Source organism: Festucalex cinctus, chromosome 20, assembly GCF_051991245.1.
Source record: "Festucalex cinctus isolate MCC-2025b chromosome 20, RoL_Fcin_1.0, whole genome shotgun sequence".
In the NCBI taxonomy this organism is placed as follows: domain Eukaryota; kingdom Metazoa; phylum Chordata; class Actinopteri; order Syngnathiformes; family Syngnathidae; genus Festucalex; species Festucalex cinctus.
The window spans coordinates 12,265,400-12,288,222 of NC_135430.1; the positions used below are offsets into that span (position 1 = coordinate 12,265,400).

At 41.7% G+C, this 22,823-nt stretch overlaps 1 protein-coding gene and 1 long non-coding RNA gene across 8 annotated transcripts in view; one reads left to right on the plus strand and one right to left on the minus strand.

Annotated features, from left to right (window-relative positions):
• The window catches only part of LOC144009765 (uncharacterized), a 42,522-nt gene extending 40,615 nt beyond the window's left edge, over positions 1-1,907 (minus strand). For all 5 annotated transcript variants that reach the window (XR_013281038.1, XR_013281036.1, XR_013281035.1 and 2 more), the window contains exon 1: positions 1,818-1,907. This is a non-coding gene — a long non-coding RNA (uncharacterized LOC144009765). The remainder of the gene's footprint in view (positions 1-1,817) is intronic.
• rbm33a (RNA binding motif protein 33a) overlaps positions 1-22,823 on the plus strand; it is a 29,462-nt gene that overhangs the window by 1,543 nt on the left and 5,096 nt on the right. The window contains exons 1-19 of one of the 3 annotated variants that reach the window (XM_077509628.1): positions 2,517-2,761; positions 3,369-3,441; positions 3,860-3,908; positions 4,010-4,080; positions 4,295-4,544; positions 6,770-6,895; positions 7,043-7,211; positions 7,281-7,474; positions 7,661-7,985; positions 9,675-9,736; positions 13,387-13,516; positions 13,875-14,239; positions 14,770-15,045; positions 15,171-15,461; positions 17,084-17,788; positions 19,886-20,074; positions 21,618-21,797; positions 22,238-22,326; positions 22,728-22,793. In XM_077509628.1, coding sequence (XP_077365754.1) covers positions 2,743-2,761; positions 3,369-3,441; positions 3,860-3,908; positions 4,010-4,080; positions 4,295-4,544; positions 6,770-6,895; positions 7,043-7,211; positions 7,281-7,474; positions 7,661-7,985; positions 9,675-9,736; positions 13,387-13,516; positions 13,875-14,239; positions 14,770-15,045; positions 15,171-15,461; positions 17,084-17,788; positions 19,886-20,074; positions 21,618-21,797; positions 22,238-22,326; positions 22,728-22,793 — 3,629 coding nt within the window. In that variant the 5' untranslated portion in view covers positions 2,517-2,742. Of the gene's footprint in view, positions 1-2,516; positions 2,762-3,368; positions 3,442-3,859; positions 3,909-4,009; positions 4,081-4,294; positions 4,545-6,769; positions 6,896-7,042; positions 7,212-7,280; positions 7,475-7,660; positions 7,986-9,674; positions 9,737-13,386; positions 13,517-13,874; positions 14,240-14,769; positions 15,046-15,170; positions 15,462-17,083; positions 17,789-19,885; positions 20,075-21,617; positions 21,798-22,237; positions 22,327-22,727; positions 22,794-22,823 lie in introns of those variants that run through there. The other 2 variants (XM_077509630.1, XM_077509629.1) reach the window with 2 other exon arrangements.

A 22,823-nucleotide genomic window follows, 5' to 3' on the forward strand; every position in this document is an offset into this window, starting at 1 on the left:
CTAATTGAATATAATATCCCCCCCCCCCCCCCCCAAAAAAAAACAAAACAAAACAAAACAAAACTATTCTATATAGATAGTAAAAGCTAACAAATGTTCCCATCCATCAATTCTCGAGATCCTTATCATCACGATTGTATATAATTTTAAAAAAACATTTCAGAGGATATTAGCCATATTGTATTCCTTATGCTGCAAAAAGCATTTTTTTGGGGGGGGCGATTACCGTATTTTTTTTTTTCCGTTTTTTTTTGTTTGTTTTTTTAACATTTCTATTTAGTGTGAGGGTATTTTTTTCTGTTTAATATTTTTATTGAAGTTTTTATCAAAAGCACAACATCCATACATATGCAAAGGCTTTCAACAGTCATACACCTTTTTTTTTTTACTCTGCCTTTTTTTCTAAAACTAATTACACACAAAATATGCCACTAAAAATAAAATAAACCCAAAACAATTTTTACAAAATATTTTTACATGACTTTAAAAAAAAAATAGACCGTACTGGTATATAAATACCTGTATTATTTGTATACTGTATAATAAGGAATAATAGTTTAAAAAAAAAAACACACATTTTCAAATTATAACTAATTCTTATAGTGAAAGACGATGGTTAACAGTACACAAAAATATTTTCAGTATTTTTATACTGTAAGCGGAGCGTAGTCAGCACAAATTACAGTATACCTTGTATGTCTTGCTTGCTAATACTGTAAGGAGAATCTAACAAAGATGTTGCATTTTGCTCGCGACATCTTGAAATGTTCGCCATTTGTGGTTGCATTTGAAATGGATTTATTCAGTCTAAAAAACAAACAACATACAAACCACAGCAATGTGTCAAATTGCATACTTGAATTGAAAATGAGCAGCTCGGTACATGTGCTTATTTGAAACAACACAGCAATGCCGCCATTTGGTCACAGTATAACTACCTGTCAGTCAGGTGTCTTCAACTGGTGAGTAGTTTTACTTTATTTTTGTTTTATTATGTAGTTTTGAATGTTTTGTAATAAAAAAATAATAATAATAATAATAAAAACAATATCAATAAAATACCACAAGGTAACAGTATTGTTACCTGACTGTCAGGTGTCTTCAAACAGAGTATTTTTTTTTTCTTTTTCATTTTATAGTGCTTAACTTAATTGTGTGATGGCAACAGTTTGGAGCGTAGAATGAATCACTTCACTTTCCTATGGGAAAAACTGCAAACATCTCCCTCATAAAACCACTTCAAAGACGTTTGGATTTCGTCAAAGGCACGTTTTGCCATCCTTTGGGGGAAAATAAGTCTTGTCCGCTTTCGGCTCTGCACTTTTTTTTTTTTTTTTTTTTTCCCCCTTAAATTTGCATTGTTATGGAAAACCGCTGGATTTGGACAGGCCATAATAGAGTGTGACAGCTTCCCCTTTTCACCATTTTATTTGGAAGTGAAATCAAAAATCCTGGGAAAGTGAATCCAGAGGGGAGGGTGATGAATCTCCTACATCGCTTTAGGAAACAGCTGTGTGGAGTGAATATTTGAATGACACATGACGTATGGTATTTATTACCATGCATGGACAGACACAAAAATTTATTAACAGTACAACGTTATTGTACTTTGTTTTAAGTATTTAATACTGCCCCCCCACCCACCCCCCCCATCTGACAGGACATTAATATGCACAGTCTTTCACAATCTGCTCCGCTGATCCCCTCCATCAGCCATCTTTGCAGATATTGACCTGGTTGGTGCCACAAAATGGCTTCTTCCTCACAGTGAGAGCCCATAATGAGGCAATACAATGAGGTTTCACTTCACTGCTCACCTCTCTTTGGTTGTCTCTCGCCGTCTTTGTTGACCTTTTTCAGCCAAGGAGGAATTTCAAGGGGGGCTGGAATTCCACTGAAGTGGACAGCTAACGAATCAGCAGATATAAATGATGAATGACTGGGTAGAAGGATGAATATTTAGAATTTTTATGACTTGAATCATTCAAAATATTATTCGATGCCAACGTTTCTATATATCCATGACTGCTTATAGTGTAATCTATGAGAAAAAAAATGCTGGATTATTTAATAAATAATACAGGACTCTAAGCCATAGCCTATACTGAGTGCTTATCCTTCAACTGAGATACTTTGGTTGCACAAGTGTGCACATCCTCATAACTGAGAATGTGGATGCACTCAGAATTAATATAGAACACAGCTGAGCTTTATTCACAGGCATTTTAAATGGTGACAGGTGTGTGCCTACTCACATTTAACATGAGTTTGGATGTGATTGTTGAATTTTGAATAGAAAATGGTGTTTTCACTTAATATTATCTCAGGTGTTAATTTATACTTGTCCTCTTGTAAACATTTTACAGGATTTGTCACAATTATAGTTGGAAAAGGTTTGGAAAATACTGTATTTATTTGGTCTCTATCACAACAAAACACGTTGTCTTCTGTGTGTTTCCTCACTTCGCCGAGCGGGGTCGCTGTTATTTCCGAACCCAAGATGAATCTCCGAGAACGGAAGCACACAGCTCTGCCATGTTTTTGTTCTGCTAAGTTAGCAACTTAGCACGCCTGGGATCCCCGAGCAGCCGAGCTTGTTTTTTTGTTTTTTCCCCCGTCGTTGTGTCGAAAGCATTGAAAGCTTACGTTTCTCCTCATCGAAATGTCGAATTTCTAGGCAAATACCAAATGTTACTCCCAGCTGTGTAGTCACACTCCGTCAACGGAAAGCGCTCACGTACCATGTCTGCGAATGACGAGGGTAAGGGGCTCTTTTCTTCCTTACGGGTGCTATGCTAAGTCGAGCGGCTAACGTTAGCCGTGAGATGTTTTTGTTGGTTACATACATCGAAATTGATGTTTGCGCGATAATACTTGTCACACACATGGATGGACTGTTTTGGTTTGGATTTTGCACGGCAAACTCGGTGACTGGATGAGATGGAGCTTCGGGACGATGACCTCATTTAGCATAGCTAGCGTCAGCTGCTAACAAGTACAGCATTTAGCGAACGTAGTAGCGATCAGTTAAATGCGGGCGCAACAAAATTGTTTTATGTTAGCGTTTTATAAGCATCAAGTCTACTCACGTTTGTGTTTTAATAACTCAGCGTATCCTATTTCCCGCTCCTCATCGTAAAAATATGACTCCATTTGCACTGACTGGTGTTTTGAATGGGATGTCACTGTCAGGAAAATTTTTGCCTCGAACATCTGAACTTTTATTTGATGTATTAAAAGGCACCGTTTGAGTCTTACGTGTACTGTATCTTCACAAGAACATAAGGAAGTGTTACTTTTGTGTAGGGGACTGCTATGAATGGTGGAAGTCATGGGAACAGTTGATAATGTTTTGTTTCACGTTGTAGATTATACCTTTGATGAATATGACAAGCCTGGGACGGAGCGTTCACGGAGGAGGAGGGGCGGAGATTTAGACAGGTAAGTCATAATTTTAAAAAATAAAAATAAAAAATTGGGGCACACGACATGAGATCTTTAGTTTACTATGGTCCCAACATGTGATGTTTTAATATTCCCAACATTGCACAATGAATTAATTTGGTATTGTGCGCAACGTGCGGTTCAGAAAATGGATGGATGCTCAGTTATGATGACCTTACTGTTTTTCCATTTGATTGTTTTATATTTATACCTAGAATTGTATTTATGCAAATTATTACTTCACTGCTGCATTAGCATAGGTTAGTGATAGTGATAGAGTTGCATACAAAAGTCAGGTTACATCGCCACTTTAGAAATGTAGCTCCATCGTGAACCAAGGACCCCGGTACTGGGATTTTTAAGAAGGGTAAAAATATATGTTATGCCTATAATGGATTTGCATTTTCTCCTTAAGTGACTTCGAGGAAGATTTGTTAGAAGAATTTTCCCCGTCTGGTAAGAAGGTAAGGCATCTTATAAAATAAATAAATAAATAAAATAGAAAAAGATGTTGCGCATACCTTGTCTTTCCACATTTTAACTTGGTCCACTTTTCCCCTCCCAGAATCTTTCTGAAGATGAGGATGAAGAGCTGAATGATGCTCTTCTACAGAGTGATGACGAGGAACATATGAAGTAAGCCAGTTCAACAATTCTCCTCCCAGAACAGTCCTAAATTGGATCAGTATCTCACCTAATTCTACGCCTTCAACACCTTCATCACATTATAGTCCACTACAAAACATCTTTAGTCGTTCAAACAATATGATACAGTGTGTTAATCCCAATTATCATATGATGCTACAATGCCAAATAAATGTGTGAAAAGATCTTATTTGTATGTGTTCAGTGTTCAGGAAGTGAGCCTCAATGACACGTACAGCTTCAACCTTCAAGGGAACATGCAGGGCTACCCGGACGACGCCGTCAACCTGGGCGCCGACGACTACGAAGACGTGGGCACGGAGCCGGGCTACTCGCAGGAGCAGGGGGATGAGGAATACGCTGAGGACTTTACCGGCGATGACGTGCCCGAAGATTACACCACAGACGAAGTGCTCGACATCCAAATCAATGAGCCCATCGACGGAGAGTTTCAAGTGAGTTTAGACTGCATCCGTCTGAATTAATCAGTTCTGTCAGCCACGTGAACAATTAGATGCCTTTTTTGATAGCTATTTTTGTGTAAGTTTTATCAAGCGTCAAGTTTTTGCGCTATAGGATCCCAGCTCAGATTTGAACCCTGGAACTCTCCACCATCCACCTGTTTTTTATTGTGTGTATCTTCATTGAGGTCTTGCATGATATTATGATATTCTGCAACCTGGCTTCTTTAACTTGCTTTATTGTGTCAGAGATATCTCTTAGGTTTAGGAGGGACTGTGAGGATTGGAGATCTATTTGGGTGAAAGGAGATAGATGTAGGTCTGCGTTTTTGTTTTTGTTTTTTTGCGCTCCGCTATTTCCCCCCTCTGCCGGTTAATTTCTCCATCACGCTGACAACATTTCCGCTGACGGCTTGTTTGGCTTGAGACGATGCTCCGCCGCGTGCCATTGTGACCTTGGGCCTTGGTATCTTTTGAGCTAGTAAGGAGACGCTTTTGTGCTGCCAGTCGCCGAGGTTAATGTGTGCAAGTGGGTGGGTGGCTGTCTGATGGGAGCTTTTATCCGGATCTGATAACGCGTCATGCAGGTGAAAAGATTATTGACCTTCCCGAGGACACTCTTATACACGTCCCTGGTGATTGATGGTGAGCTTCTCTCTATTTGCTCCCCTTCCACACTAAGAGGATCAAAGATAAGCATCCATCCGTGCGCAAATGTCCGCCATGGTCCATTTAGCCAACATGCCATGCTGTTTGCTATGTGATTGATGTGGACAAAACTATTGGGACCCCTGGTCTTTAACACCACCTACATCAGGTGAAAATTAAATACAGATATGGAGATACATGGAACTGAGCTCTCCTGTTTCAGAATTGACTTAAGTTACATTATCTGCCAGCTTAGATGCACATTGAAATAACGTACGTATACTTCCAAGATCACTGAGTTACCTGCCCTTGACATTTCTCTGACTGTGCTGATTATCAAGCAGTTTAAACCCAGTTTAAAAGATTTAGCAGCGCCTGTTTCTCCCTGGGGGCATCCTTGTCCATCCGTCTGATTTGGCTCGTGTTTTTCTTTGCTCTCTGAAAATGTGCTGCTGTTTTGGAAGGCTAATGAAGCATGTCGCCATACACTGAGTGCGTGACCTTATCTCGCCTTTCTGTGTTAGGGCGTGTTTGAGCAGACGCAACGTTTTAATTAATTACAAGCAAGTACTACGCCACTTGAATGCCGCACATTGTGGTGTCTTTGCAGTCGTGGGTTTGGAATCCTGAGGACATGTCATGACAGGCACATTTTTAAGTACTTACAATTCATTTGTCATCTGCGAAATGTTTGCGTGGCATCAAATTAGCCTCTTTTACACAGAGAAAATGCGATATTGACCTAATCCTAGCCCTTACTCACTGTAAAATGTGTTCCTGTTTAGTTGAAATGCCAAAGCAATTATCTTGTATGAATGGCAACAGGTGAATTCACAGGTGTACATTCAGTCATGTAGTGGAAGAACATATCATTTTTCTGCCAATGAATGTTGTTGGAATAGATAGTAACCAATTTTCTTGCTCCTGAAAATACAATTTAAGTAATAACTTTTATCCTTGTTGGTGTTTCATTTCTTTAATATTTTTGTATGCTGAACAGACTTCTCCTTTTGTCAGGTATTGTAATGTTGTGGATATTTATCTCTCACTTTATCAATTTTTGGTGTATTTGAATCCAGACGATTTAGATAACGCTTACCCTCATTCAGGTCACGAGTGAGCTCTACCGTTTCCCGTGCTATGCTGGTCGCCAGTTGCATAACATCATTGCTAAAATATCGCCAAATTATCGTGTTGTTATTCTGCGATTCTTATCATATGCAGATTTTTTTTTTTTTTTTTAAAGCTTTGCCTACATTTTTCTGTATCATGTCCATCATTTACATCTCATTGACTTTCAAATGCTGTCAGGAATAGTAATGAAGCCATGCTCCCACTGTTATGCTAATTTGCTATCGGAAGAGGGGGCGGATGGGGTTTTATGCGGTGCCACCCGACAATCTAGTGTACATTTTTGTTTGCTTCTCTGCAATTAGCTGTCTTTTTTTATTTTTTTTTGTTTTTTTTAATTTTTTTTAGTATGTCGACTTGTGAAAGACAGATCTTTATATTTTTGCAAATTCACAAGTGGCAGTAGGCTACAGTCACCGTTTTAACATCTTTGTCTACAGGACAATGAATATCAAACCTATGAGGACGAAGGAGGAGTCGAGCAGGAAGTGGCCCCTGAGCAGGATAATTTGGGGAATGAACAGCAGCAAGCATCGGAAGTCTCCCAGGTCTTGGAAAGGCAAGAGGTATATTCTATAGACTGGAGCTGATTATATGCCTCAATGATGAATTGTTACATTGCAGTCAAGGCTTAGCTGTTGAATTAAGAGAATAAGAAAGCCACATTCATGATTGACCAAAGCACACCTTTTTGCTGGATTATTTGTCCCCAGGTTGAAAATGAAGCCAAACCCGAAGAAGTACCAAAGGAGGACTCTGATGACGACGACGATGAAGATGGAGACTCTGGTCGTATCCGCTTCAAGTCTGAGAGAAAGGACGCGGTTGTTGTGCGCTTGGCCGACGCTGGAAATAAGCGGAGGAATATCCCGGAAACGCTGGGTATGAAAAGTGACTTAAATATTCTCTCAAATGTCACAAAAGGTTAATTGCTTGCTTTTATTGCTTCAGAGTTGTCAGAGAAGGCCAAAAGAGATCTCATCGAGCTTGAGCAACAAGAACGGCAGAAACGGCAAAATCGCTACGGGGGCCGAGGTGGAAGAGGAGGAGGCTACGCTGGATTTGGGATGCACAACATGAGAGGAGGACACAGAGGAAGGATGAATGACCACAACTTCCACCAAAGGGGCAACATGGGAATGCGGGTAAATTGAATGCCACTCGTGATATTCTCCCTCTCGCTTTGGGGTTATAGGAGAGCAGCAGAAATAATAATTGTGTCAAATATTCTGCCCGAACAAGGCGCATACTGCACAGTTTTGGTTTGTTTAGTCATAACATTGCTCATAATATTGTTCTTTCCTTTCCCTTCACTCTCCAAACAACGCCAGTCCTCCCGAACACCTCTCCTCCATCTTCCCCATCAGCAGCAGCACCACCATCCTTTGTCCCGGCCGCGGGGACCCCACCCCTTCCACGAGCACGGGCGGACGCACGCACAGCAGCCCCTCATCACGCCGCACATGACCCACCGCTCGTCGCCGCTGCAGCCCCCGATGGAGCCACCGCGACTGATGGGCTCCCCGCCGCCCAGTTTCGGTCATCATCACAACCAGCAGCAGCATCACCACCATCACCAGCAGCCACCACCACAACAACCGAAAAACATCCACATCAACCCCCATTTCAGAGGCTCGGCGCCATCCACTGTACCAGGTTTGTATCCCAAATTGGAAAAAATACATATCATGTTTATGCAGGGGGGAGAGTGCTGTTAGGATGATACATGACTACATTTATACTGCTTGAGCACGAGCGAAGCAATTCCTCCTTATATCTACTGGCTGCCTCAGGCTCTCTGGAACGTTTTGCATTGTAAATTGACCCCACTGGATCAGCATTTTTTATTTATTTATTTGTTTTTTTTAATTCCATGTAATTTAAAACCTTGGTGCAGGGTTACCCCTACTCACTGTGCGGAAAAGGTGCGCGGATTAGACTGTCATTTTGTCATCGGGGTGAATGAGAAGTGACTAGTTCTCCCGACCATTAATGAGTTTATCCTGAATTTTTTTTTTTTTTTTTTTTTTTTGGTGACAAGCACATTTCATTCTCTGGGATGGGTTTATCTGGCCTGTTTGTTCTCTATTTAGCTTCAACCTCAGCGTGTTTGATTTGTATTTATTTATTTGCTTCAGTAATGAGGATGTTGCAGATTCAGTTGCATTTGCCTAAAATGTATGAATGGATTGCACTGATTTGAGCAGGTTTTTTTTATTTATTTTTTATTTAAATAGCCACCCAAGGACCATACTAATTAAAGTATGACGTATTATGAGCACTTGTGAGTTCATTTTTCATCCACCAGTGATTATTCTTAAACCAAACACACTTTTTTTGGATTTATTTTTATTTTTTTTTAGTTTTAATGATGTTGCTATACTCAAACACCTGATTTAATAAACCCTATCACCTCATTAAAAGTTACTGTAATGCCCCCACAATTGCTCAAGAATAAACACAACCTCTGTGTACTTCCAAATGATTTATTGGACAAACCGAAATAAAATAAATATGCAATAAGCACATGTCCAAGCATTTTACATGCATACTGGCTAATGGTTTGCCAGTTAACCAGCTGCTAACCTGAGCACACAAGAGCCAACTCTCCACATTCATTTGCTGACTCCCACGTCACTCACCAGGCCAAGACCCACCTTTTTTAAAGCCACACACACTCAAAGTCACAGATGTTGTAGTGTGGAACGTTAAGATGGTTGACCCCAGGTGAGAAAACAATGATACCTCCACGGCACATGCACATTTTTTTTAATCAATGCAAAATAAGTTTATTCGCTCCTAAAAATATTGCGTAGCTGCAACCTGAATTTTAACTGGAATTCATTCCCCAAAACAGATTTCATTTCAGAGCAATTAAATTTGGTAGAAATGCCTTCATTCGTTAGACAAAAAAAAAAAAAAAAAGTCTTTACAAAAATTAATATCTCTAAAAAGACAGGAAGTCTCCTATTTAACTCAAATCACCCATTTAAGGTCACAAGGTAACATTTAGCAAGATGAGTTTTTTTGCATGCAAGGTCTTGTCACCACCGTAGCAGTAGAACCGCCAAGGACGTCAGAAAAACGCAATATCAAAAACAAATGTTCAATTATTTTAAGTTTGATGACTTGCTATATAACAAAAATTCAATAACTCTGCAGCTCAGAATTTGGCCACCATGGTGAGGCGAGAGCCTGGTCAGCTCTTTAATCTTGTCTTAAACTGTGCAATGTAATTGTGCCTGTTGTAAAATTCCTTATAATGATCCCCTCCTCCTCTCTGCCGACCGCCCCTCATCTTCACCCCCCCCATTCACCCCCCACCACACCTCCCTTTCATTGCAGTACCCTTGATGCCTCCTGCTCCGAGCCAGCCTCGGCCTGCTGTTGGTCCTCAAAGGTTCCCTGTAAGTAGCAGCTGCTCCTCGCCCTCCCTTTCACAGCACTTTAGCCAGCCCCCCACCACCGCCGCTACACACTAGCAAGCCTTCTTGTGCGAAAGTATCATTAGAGCGCTCCTCAAGCCAATTTGTAAACACTGATACGAGCCGCACAACTGGAAAGGAGCGATAGGAGCGTTAGGTGGGCGCCGCCGCGGCAGGACTTAGTTAGGGGCTTGTCATGGATGGACTCGGGCTCAGGCCGACCATCTCAACACATAATGGAAGTCAGGTTACAGTGCCAGTTGAAATTCCCTTTCTCGAAGCGTCCCAAAGGCATGGGGAGTGGTATTTGAGCTAATGAAACATGGTGGTATTTTCATGGGGCTTGAGGGGGGTGGGTGGGCCTCTCGCCCTTTTGTACCATGCATTTATTCCTAAGCGGAATTTCACGTCAGATATCTCGAGTCTTGCTGTTAGAAAAGGGGCTTTATTTCACTCTCAAAGGGATGACACAAATGCCTTTAAAGTCATTACTCTTTGGAGAGGGAACAGCTCGCCCACTTCAGTCATTACGTCTTTCCCGAAAGTGCCTTTTGATCCAGTCAGTTGACATCCAGTTTACTACCCAAGCCAATCCTTATCAAAACATAAGCATGTTTTTATTTTCCTCATGTCCAACCGCCTGTGTCATTATTTTTGCATTTCGCCTCCCAATGCGGCCCATTTGCGCGGTATTGATAGCAAAACAGCAGGGAGCTGTTTATGACTCTTTTTCGTCTAAATCTGCCAGTTGTGCTAGCAAGGAGTTGCAAGGCTATGCAGCAAAGCGGTTTGATGATCAATTCTCTGGCCGCCAATCGAATTTCGGCAGCCGTTGCCACGGACACCATTTGAAATGCGCGTTATCATATCAGCCGGGAACGTCCCATTTACCAGTGGACGTGTGATTGCTCGTGATTATCATACATTATCATCCCATCAGAGCCAATTGCTAGAGGGGAGGGTGGGGGTTGCGGCTCTAGTTATTGAACGGAATTTTCATTAGTGGTTTTGAAATTCCTGCTGGTTAATTATGAGGACCCAAATTAGACATTTGGCTCCTCACCGACACCCAAACATCTCCATACGCTGTACATAAATGATAAAGAACATGCATGAATTTATGACATCATTCATACATTAAGAAGCTCTTCGTTGTGCTTGCGTGACTATCAATTTAAAAACAAAAAAGGCTTCCATTTTTTTTACTATGACAGGTAGTCATGCATTTTGTGCCTGGCCCCCCCCTGAAAATCCCCCATGTAGATGATTCATCCAGAATTTTTACTTATTACTGGAGTCTGCAAAAACAATTTCGCGCACATGGGAGATTCCTTTATTTTTCTTTCTCTTTTTTTTCTTCCCATAATGGATTCCTTTTGTGTATTGAAACAAAGGGTTTTTCTTTCCAACCACACTTCTTCTGACAAGTATTGCAAAATTCCAGAGATTTACAAAGCCGAAAACCTTCCATTGGGTATTAATGGGAACTGGTTATAACGCAAATAGCAGACAGTTCTAAATCTAAATGCAGTAAAAAAAAAAAAAAAAAAAAAAAAAAAAGAATTGTTAGAAACATGGCGGTTGTTTTTATCCAATTTTAACATTTTATTTAATCAGTTTTCCAGTTTAATAGCCTAATTCCATATTCCAGACCTTTTCAAATGTACCAAAATTCCCCTCAAAAAGTTTCTGGTAATTTGCGGGAAATTTTCGCACTTATAATTGTGACAGCTGAATATGGTTAATTGACAGCCTGTGTAGGAGCAGGACAATAAGACAGGCACGACACAGTTCCTTAAACTAAATCCATGTTCACCGTTTGCGTTCTTTGACCTCTCATTATGATTCGTCTTGGTTATCCCTTGGCTGGCGAGAGCTCAGCATCACTCACGTATTGAACAGCCCCGTAGCCAGTTTATGGAGGATTAGAACTGAGAGGATGAGCCGCGCTATTATATGGACGCCTCATTGTGAAAACCTGCCTGTCTTGACCTTTTCAAACACGTCAGCGGCGCTCCCAGCGTGACCCCCCCCCTGTCTTTAAGCCCCTTTGATTAACTTTCTGTTAAGCAAGTTTTGGGGACGCGCGCTGCCTTCCAGCTTTCTGACGCCTCCCCGAACACGGCCACGCGGCAGCGGAATGAAGATGGATTAAGCCTTGATAGCATCTTAAGTAATTCACAATGAGCTCGGAGGAGGCAAACATCCCATTTGTGGAAGTGCCACGTGTTGAATAGCAGGTTAATTTTTCAACAGAGATGAATGTTTGAAAGAACAATGCGGACGGTTATGAGAGGTAATTGAATTCCAATGAGGGATTAGATGCTTGTTATCAGCTTTTCCTTGGAAGATGGATGGAAAGTATGCAACGGACAGACAGCTCAAGTGCTTGAAACAATGATGAGGGCACTTATTCCCCCTTGAAATCCCCCCGTCTTGTTAACCTCGACTTTCAAAAGCTTTATCAAGGCCCAAGTGGTATTAATGTCGATGATGCTGATTGGCACCCATGTTCAATTACAAGGGCCGCCTACCCAAAATTCCTCACACTTTACTTCAACTGAGTATGCATAGTATATTTACTTAATTGTAGATGGGAGGAGCTTTATGGAATAATATTAAATAATCCTGATAAATGACAATGTTTGCAAACAAAATAAGCTCGGGCTGCTCGATTATGAAGAAAATATTAATCATGATTGATTTGGTAATTGCAATCACAATTAGGACAATCATTTGTTTTTAAATGTTAAAAAAAATACACACTAAATACTAAATACACTAAAGCACTAAAATTATGCAAGTTCCTTTTGGACCAAACAAGATTTAATGAATTAGTAATTTAAAAATAAAAAAGGTGCAAATATATAAATTTAAGTTCAACTCAAAATTAGTATTAATAATGTTATATTTGTTTACGATTATGCCGATTTTGTAATTGTGGAGTGTACTAATTGAAATTGTAACTGAATTTCGATTTAATTGCACAGCCCTAAAATAAGCATAAAAATATATGGTTATGGAGAAATGCAGAGAAACTGAGACAGAATGGACAGAACAAATAAATTGCCTAGCACCCTGGCGCGTAAAATTTATTGCCAGAAAATAAATTGTTCACAATCGGCACAACGTTAATACATTCGGGGAATTGGTTCAAAACATCCTGTCAGCATCCACAATTCGAGACAGGTTCAGTGGTTGGATAGGTGTTGCTGTTTTGGTGTTCAAATGGGTCCAAGCAGTTCCTGATCAGAAAAGAATGGAAATACACTTTGTGTGAAGTGGATGAGGCAACTGGTAACTATTGAGTCAAGGCAGACATTGTATAAGACTCTCGTGCCAAACTGTAGATAATGAAATGATCTGTGACTCAAATGACATCAAACTCGATGTGAAATCAGGGCCTCATTAAGCCTCTCTATAAATGTAGAGTTGAATACACAGGTTCATTTTACCCAGTGGAAGAGCGTTTAGTTGTTTTACCGATCACTATAAGTCGCTAACATTTATAGATGAGCAATTTGGATAATTTTCTGCGACACACCTGATGATCTCCGTCACATGGCCACTATTAGCGGAAATAAGGCACTTGAGTTTGTGTGATCCTGAATGCCTTCCTGTTGTTTCCCAAGGGCCCGGGAGACTTCCATCAGCACATGCCGAATAATTTTGCTCAGCCCCAGCGGCCTACTCATCACATGGAACCCTTCAGGAGCCAGCCGCATCAAGGCCCCCAGGACAGGGAGCCCCTCTTTATGGGAGGTGAGTCCCATGCCAAGCTCGCACAAAGGTTACAATGCTTCTCCTGGCAGCGTTAATATTATTCCACATCACCTCTGGCGGGTTGTACCTACAGGGTGAGCCCCACGAGCAACTCTCATGTTAAATGCATGTTTGTCCATATGCTGTGCATTCATTTGAATGAGCTGTGGGAAAACGGCATAAACGTGTATTATTTCACATTGCCGGGGTTTTTTTAAACCGTAAATACAGTAGTTTTACACTTTGACCTTGATACCACATTCAGCTTTCATTGCTGCCCGTAAACAGTACACCTTTACTGAAGGTTAAAAATTCTGACATCTCTGTTATTTATTTTATTTTTTTGCTTGTCATGCAGGCCCAGAACGCACAGATCCGACAGGCTTTCCAGGGCAGATCATGTTTGATCACCAGGGCCCCAACCCGCTCATGAACATCAACCTGCAGCAGCAGCAGCAGCAGCAAATGCCCACGCAGGGCCACATGGGTTTCGGCCCACCAGGACCGGCCTTCAGCCAGCCGAACCCACAGGGCCCACTTGGACTGTTCTCCAGAGAGCCGCCGAGACCCAACCTCCCCCCTCCCCAAGGTCACCAGGGCTTGGTCGGCTTGAATCAACAAGGTCCCCCACCCAACCCGTCCAGGCCTTTCCTGAACCCTCGTCAGCCCTTCAGTCCGCAGGGGAGCCTTTTCCCTCCACCGCAAGCCCAGTTTAGCATTCAGGTACGAGTGAGAGCAACTGCTTTTCATAAGCAACACCTGTGTGTTGTCTTTTTGCTCTATTAAGATCAGTCTTATCTTTGATCTTTCCTGCTCCGTTTACATCAGATCAAGAATTCAGTTTATGATTTTTGTTAGCTTTGCACGTTTAAGTGATTGCTGTACCTGAGCAATATTTACATAAATAAACACCAACAATGATATTCAGTGCAAGTGAAGCATAAAGGGAAAGACTCTGTTATGAGACATAGACAAGAGCGCCCTCTAGTGTTTGAATCCCATGCCAGCATTTCCCAACAGTTATGTCACAGCACAGAAATGTCACAAAAATTATTCATACTAAAATAATCCGTTCCGTGAATTCCAGCAGATGAATACGCATATTATATACCTTAGATAAGGCAAAAAAATATATATATAATTGAATTGTTCTGCCTGTCACTGTACATTTCACTGTCATTGTGACTGTACAACAAAGAGAACGCGAATGGTCGCTTCTGCTACTGCTTTAATAAGGCAATTATTTTCTTTAGGGCTTGATACAAGGACTCCCTCAGTCTCCAATTCAGGAGTCGGTACCCACCCATCAGCCCATCCACCAACAGCACGATAGACAGGAGCTTCTCCATCATCATCATCATCATCATCATCAGCAGCAGCAGCAGCTGCAACAGCTAAACCTCAACGAGATTCCCCACTTGTTGCACCACGGACAGAATCTCTTCCAGCCGTCACACAACAGTCCGAGACAGCCGAGCCCCCGCATCCAAAACCCACAACAGCGCAACATGGCCAACAGGCAAAGGATGGTGAGATATTCTTGGATTTAATCAGTATCCAATAAGTAGCTGTTTTAAAAAGTTTGCCCCTGATGCATAGTAACAACAAAATGTTTGCTGTAAAATGCTGATATTTTTGTTTCTCTTTTCTGCAGAGCACACCTGCTTCCAAGCAAATCCACCCTCAGCGCAACAGCAACCTACGGGAGCTCCCCGTAGCACCTGGCAACGCAAACATCACCCCCCGCCCCGCCGGCTCCCTCGGCGCCAACGTCAGGCCTGTTGCCAAGGCAACGCAGGGGGTGCGTCCCGTGCAGCGGGCTCCTGCGCTGCCTGGAGGCGGCAGAGGGAGAGGCCAGGTCGGCGCCAACGCCACCCCGCAGCCCCTGGCCGCGGGCAGGATGGTGGTTCGCAAGGAAATCCCAAGCAGCCAAGAAGAACCCCAGGTCAGATTTTGGTCACAAAAGTATTCAGGAAGCCCCAAAATAGAACACGATTTGACTTCCTCCTTGTTCTAATTTCATAAACGATCCTATAGGAAATATAAAAATTGGCTGCTATTTTGGGGGGCTAGGGAGAGAGCACTGCTCTGAATAACCAAGATTTGACACCTCCGTCTAAAATGTTTGAACGTTAAATTCCATATAATAGTTTTAGCCATAACAGATAAACGGGAAGTTGCTTGCTTTAAAAAAAAATAAAAAATTCTCGTATATTAAAATTACTGTATGTATATTAGATATTTAGGCATATTTTCATAGAAAATTTGACTTTTGATTTTTCACAGTATTGCGAGTTTTACTGGATTTAGACTGATTTTGCAAGGTTCACAGAATATTGTGTTCTATTGCTGTAAAAACATGGAACCTATCAAAAGACAAATTCTTTTCTTTCATCAGGAAAAAAAGTATATTTCTATCTGTTTCCATTTTGCAGCAATTAGCATAGAATATAGCTAAGTTTAATCAATTTTCACAAATCTATTTAGAATTGTAATTGAGCTTTTTTTCAACATGGCCCTGGTTGATCTCTTTGTGTAATAACTACCATTTCTGCAATCGTTCTTTGCAGTTAGTTGAGAGGCTGCATCAAACCCTTCTGTATGCTGTAGCATAAAACAAAAAAAAAAAAACTATAAATAAGTCTTTGGGACACTTAAAACATTAAAATAAAATAAAAAAAACCTATTTACATGTTTTTGGGAGCAAATTAGATAAAAAATGTTTAATCGAAAATCATCGCACGTCTTCAATAGTTAACCCACGATTATTTGCACATTTTAAATCTGTTCTGTTCTTTTTCCCCCTAGGCTTTCATACTCTTAAAAGTGAAAACAATGTTAACTAATAGAAATATGGCTGCATCTTTTAGTCATTGATATAATAATTTCGTAATATTAATCAAATTGAGTAAAAAAGATGTACTGTAAAAAGACGAGTGTAATGATTTGTTTGAGGTCATTTTTCTGCCACTAGATGGCATAATTGAATTTCTGATACAGCTCAGTGCATTTTTTTTTCATATTAAGAGTTATCTAATCTTTAACATGAAGTAACCTTTTTAAAATGGTAAAATACAACTTGACCCCAATCTCCACAAATATATGCATTATTGTTGAATTTATTACTGCTAAAATTTTGACGTGGACGTGTCTGATGCGTTGCGACTGGAATTCCCTCAGTACAGGTATTCCAAGTAGAGTAAAGTTACGGTCATTATTCGCACGTTAAAAAAATTAGTGGCGTTAAAGGAACTTTGAATTAACTCGAAATTAACACATTAATTTTGACACCCTTAATACAAACATAATTGTGTGTAAAGAATGAGCCTCATTGGCTCTCTAACCGCTGCTCGCATCAGTCAAGCATATTAACATGCTCGCTCGCGACTCCCATTTATTCAAAACTTAATCATATGGTCGCTAATGACAGCAGCTTCTTTCCATTGGGGGGAACCGATCAATACGATCGCTTTATCGTCTAGGCTTGTAACTCTGATTACGTTTCAATGTCACGCCCTCTCCACTCTTCAATGGTGAAGTTTACACTTTTGTGTCCCACCGTCGCAGGACCCAGAAGAGGATGAAGAGACCCGGCAGTACCGTCTGAAGATCGAGGAGCAGAAGCGCCTCCGAGAGGAGGTCCTGAGGAGGAAGGAGCTGAGGCGGGAGCTGCAGGCCGGCGTCAGGAAGAAAGAGCTACTCGACCGGATCAATACGCCAACTCCAACCCAAAGTCAGGCACCTTCACAGCAACCGACAGCACAAGAAAACCAGCCGGCACCGCCCGCCCCGCAGCTCGTCCTGCTACCGTCGCCGCCGGAACCGCGACAGCCTCCGCAGCTGCAACAGCAGAGACAACGACCCCAGCAGCCGTTCAATCAGTCGCTCGGCAATCCCAATGACGCGGCTCAGGCGCAAACGCCTCGTCCCAACGTCAAGTCGCGCTTGCAGATGGGAAAAGGAAATAGCCAGCAGCCACAGACTCTCAGGCTCGGTTCGGACCAACAGTGGAGGCAACCGCCACAAAGCCCTTTGCTGCAGCAGAGAAGGACAAGCGTGCCGCCGAATGTAAACAAACCCGGCGCTCCCAACCAGTTTGCTCAGATCCCCCTCAAAAACATCCCTGTGACTCCCGCGCTGGGGCCTGGCCTGCCCCAGGCTCAAGGACTTAAACCTGGGGCTAAAAGAACGGTGATGCAGCGGGCCAAGCTCACTGACAGCGAAGGCCAGCAGGTGCCGCAAAAAGTCCGAGTGGTCAAACTTTCCGGAGCGGTGAGCAAAGATTTTCACCTCTTTTTTTATCGCAATTTGATACTTTTATTTTTTATTTATTTATTTATTTATTTATTTTTGGGATGTTTACAAATGTGCACAGACACACATGCAGTTGTGTGGAACTGCTCTGTCCTTGCATACTGCCCACTCATGTTTCAAAATAAGAAAACCCTTGCAGTTCATTTGGGATCGGGAACGTGCCATGGCTCGGGTTTTTGAGTGTTTTGGGAGGCTGGAACCGATTTTAATTGCATTTCCATTCATTTCAATGAAAGATGGAGATGTGTGCACACTGTAGGAGATTAGTTTATTTTTTTTATTTTTTCTTCCCACCCCACCCCCTTGGTAACAAGCAGAGTATGTCATCAGCCCCCAAGAAAAGTAAACCTTTTTCTCCCACCATCAGCAAATTAAATAATTAAATTTGAACTCTGTTGCTCACCAAAACAGCAGCATTTGCTCTCGCAGGTGAATTAGTCGGTCATGAAACTTGACTTAATCACCTAAATTGTAACTAGTTTAAGGGAAAAAATAGTGAATAAATAAGAATAGGGGAAAAAAATGCAGCTATCCACAAATAATCCATTACTCCATAATGTAAATTGTAGCTTCTAGATCCCTGACAGATTTTGTAGATATTAGCTCTTTCAAAGTTGGCCAAAATGTATTTTGTTCATTCAACCCACAAACTTTCTGTATTTTATCTTGGAGCTCTAACCAATAGGATTGTTATGAGGACGTCTGTGTCATTTTGGCGAAATTGATCTCTTCCTCCTGTAAGATTGGGGAACTGATATTTAGGACACTGTCTTAACGAACCCTCAATGCAGCAAGGCATCAAGAGTCGTGTGACATTTATCTGCAAAGTTAGGGGACACTTCATCACTGCTTTTAAAGGTTGACGTCCTCTTATAAGGGCAACTTGTAAAGATGGTGGTGGTGGTGGGGGGTGTCTTATAGAGTTGACAGTCACCCCAATAAAACCCACCAGCATTCGCGCTGCCCGCCATTTTCTGCTCACTTGATAAGTCTCTGCCGTGCCTTTAATTACCAAGCAATCTTTATTGAATAATCACAAAAGGCGAGCATGTTAAACACTCATACTGATGTTAGGAATAAGCCGCTTTTTTTTTCTTCCCCATCCCCGACTCCCATCCCGGAGGATCACGTTGGCTGCAGATGAAGATAACCGGGTGTCAGCCCCTTAATGGAAACCTGCGACGCGACTATCAGACGTGCCGCATCTTGGATAACGAGAGACGGAACCGGCGAAAAGATTCTCTCCCCTCCTCATTGTTCCGCTGTCATCAACGAGAGCTTGACAATGTTATCGGCGTTCTTTTCCTCCCTCCGTCACTCCCCCACCCCACCCGCCGTCGAGCCGTCCCTCAGGTGCGAGGCAACAAAGGAGCGCCAATCCAAGACCCTTGTAATTAATCTTTGCCGCTCGAAAAAGCAAGGAGGGGCAGGGGTGTAGCATAATACCTGTGCTAAGAAAGTTGCCACTTTTTTTGAGGATTTGGATTTGTATGGCTTAGGCAAACTGATAAGAGGCAAAGTATATTTTCATCAAGGATAATACAAAGCATCGCAAGACACAAAAGCCTGAGAAGAGGATGATGATGATGATGATGCAGCGGCGGCGGGGAAGTGAAGGGGGATGGGGTACACATCCAGCTGCTGTCGTTCCAGTGTAATGCAGCTTAGTATTTGATGGTTGCGATCGGGAGCTGTGATTTCTATAGGGGGGATTAATCCATTTACTCTTCAGTGAAAGGGGGGGAAGTCGCAGATATCGCCTCTTTTCTTCCTGCGTATTGATCTGTCACATCTCTCCTCAGAGTCTCGCGCAGGAGACGACCTTCAATCCCCCCCTGCGCGTCAAAGCTGTGACTTTATTTGATAATGAGACCATCAGCTCGAGTCGATCGTTATTGAAGCCTCTTTTACGAAGAGGCAATATAGCGTTTAAAGTAATCGACATATGCATTGCTCTCCATTCAATGTTTTTCTGTGCTATTTAGTGCTCAGTCCCTTCCTGGTTCTGTTTTGTGCCTTTCCTCTAAAATTGGCATGTCTTGCATTGCCTTGCAGCCTGGAAAAGGCCCGGAGGCCACGAGTTACCCAAAACAGCAGCATCAGCCGCAACTAGGCACCTGGCCAGACACCCCTCTCGGGCAGGGCGTCCAAAGGAAGGTCACCGTCGGGATGCAACAGCTGCACGGTGCGGGCGGGATACAACAGGCGGGCCGAGGGGGCATCGGCAACCCGCAGCAGAATAGGGTATGTCAAGTCTTTCTGCAACGGACTAATGACACCGGAGATGATGTGCTCATGCTTACTGTTTTTCTATTTAATTGTTTTTTTATTCATAGCCAAGAGGTGTTATTCATTGAAATATGTGCTCTATTTTGATGTTATTTCCATAGGTTAGTGATAGGAGCATGCTAATTTGATCAAGGCCCCCCTTGCCTAGCATATAGTTTACTTTCTTTTCTTTTGGTTCTGGGTAATTGGACACAGGTTTTTCACCTAACTGAATTAGAGCTGGAAGGGAGGAAAGTCGACTAAGCCCCAAAGCTTTGCTTGCGCTGCGGTCCATGTTTTTACACAAACTTTTTTTGCAAATGAACGCAAGTTATTCAAGTTAGGCAGCTCGGCTCCACTTTTACCCATGGAACAATGTATAATGTAGATATAATGATGTATGTTTGAACTAAGTGGTAGTGTTTGTTTACCTTAAATGGTAATTGCTAGCGCATTAATGCAAATCGTGATTGCTAACAGTTTAGGCTAATTTTGTTGGTGTTTAATAATGATCATGCATAGAAATAAAGTTAATTCAACTAGTGTAGATATGATGTATGTGTGAGCTAAATGGTGGTTAGTGTTAGTTTACTTTAAATGGATATTGCTAGCGTTAATCACGTTTGCTAACTTTTAGTGTTTTTTTAATAAAGCTCACGCACAGAAGATAAATAATTAGTACCGGTAGTTGTATCTAGTTACTTCAACTCGTGTAGAGATGATGTATGTGTGAACTAAATGGTAGTGTTTGTTTACCTTAAATGGTATTTGTTAGCACGCTAATGCTAATCGCGATTGCTAACCGTTTGGCAAAGGCTAATTTTGTTGGTTCAATCATGCATATTTACAAAAGATAATTAGTAGTTATTTCCATTCAACTCACGTAAACGATTTGATAGTGACAACCCTAAACTGAATTTTACTGATTCATTTCATCGCTTCCAAAGAAGTGTGCAGAATTTTTTTATTTATTTTTTTTAAATAAACTAAATCCCGCCATTACAGCTACATTACGTCGTACGGTGGTAGTCATGAGACGAGACAGCGTGCCAGGTGTATTGACAAGCATATAGGAGCAACGTTTCACGGGTGGGGGATACACCGGGTCCCCTGGCCTCGCCGCACGCCTGTCACCACCAGGCTGCCGTCACACTCACTGATGCTGACAGGCTAAGGCAGCCACCATAACGCTGTGCGCACACAATGCTCGCCCCCACCTTCCCCCTCCACGCCCATATTCCTCTGCATCGGATGGAGTATACCTCTCACTCACGGGCTCGTCGTATGAAGACGTGCCAAGGCATGTGCAGCATGTGCTGACATTGATGTTCTCTGTAGAAATATGATAAGTCAATCACAGCAAAGTCAGCCGTGTCTGAGGTGTGTGCGAAGAAAGCATCGACTCTCCTTTAGGGATCACGTAGCACTTCTCCACACTGTGGGATTGACAATTGAAACGTCAGCGTGGCTGAGAGGAAAGTTTTTGACTCGTATGAACCTCCCCGTGTGTCTGTCGCAGGTCGTCGTGTCGGGCCGAGGAAGAGGTGGCGCTTACGTGGGTCGTGGCGGTCCAACGGGCCTCCGACAAGGGCAGCGGGTCGGCGAGAATCAACGGCGCACCGTCACCATCGAAGGCCTCTCGTCGTCAACCACTGATGTGCAGCTGCAGAGCCTTTTAAGATCCATCGGTCCAATAGAGGTAAATGTCTGTTTGGAAATGTACTAGTGATTTAAAGCTCTATATAAAAGTCTTCCTTGGACTTGCAATTTAATTTAGCATAATACTGTAATTTATTGTCATACAAAGGGAAAAAATATTTAGGAAAAACGTATGTGTCCTTGAACTCGACAATGCAAAAGGTTCCTAGTATTTGAGTTAGTTAATCATTTAAATAATAGTCTAGTCTAAACCGTCCTAATTTTTAAGATTTTCAAACAGAAACCAATAAAATCTTAAACATATGGTACAGCAGGTTCAGTCATGACATTTTCCTGTGTGATCTCACAGCGCCCCCCGTTGCCCAGATTCAGTAGCTCCCCAGCCTTTCGCCTCACAGCCTCTTGCGCCCTCTAGTGTGGGTGAAGAATATTTTTTTCCACCCCATTATACACCCATAATTGTTTTTCATTGTTTTGCAGATGTTCAGAATGATACCTCAGCAAAGAAAAGCAATTGCCACCTTTTCAAGTCCCCAGCATGCTGTGAGTTTTCAACTGAGCTTCCATAGGTAATACTCTACTCCTTTCTTTATTTCATATTAGTACAGTGGAACCTCCAGAAGACCAAAACTGCTAAAATTAAAAATAAATGAATGAATACAAGTGAAAGTAAAAATGGATATAAAATATATGCTGTAATTCAAGTTAAATACAAAATAAATATAAAGGGAAATAAAAACAAATTTCCACATTTATTTTTGTATTTATTTTTAGTTTTTTATTCTTGTTTTTTTAATTTTTTTTACTGTATATATTTTTACTTATTTATGTTTTTGTTTAATTTTTTAATTATATTCTTTATCTAATTTATTTTTTTATTTGTTCATTGATTTATTTTTCTAATTTAGCAATTTTGGTCCTCCATACTCCACAAGTCAGAATAATGCCACACTCCTCTGTTTGTTGCTAGTGTCGCTGACTTTGGAGGTTCCACTATCGCTGCGCCGCATGGCCGTGTTATCTTCCCTTCCCATATGTATGATTATTTCATAGCCAAGTTGTTCCA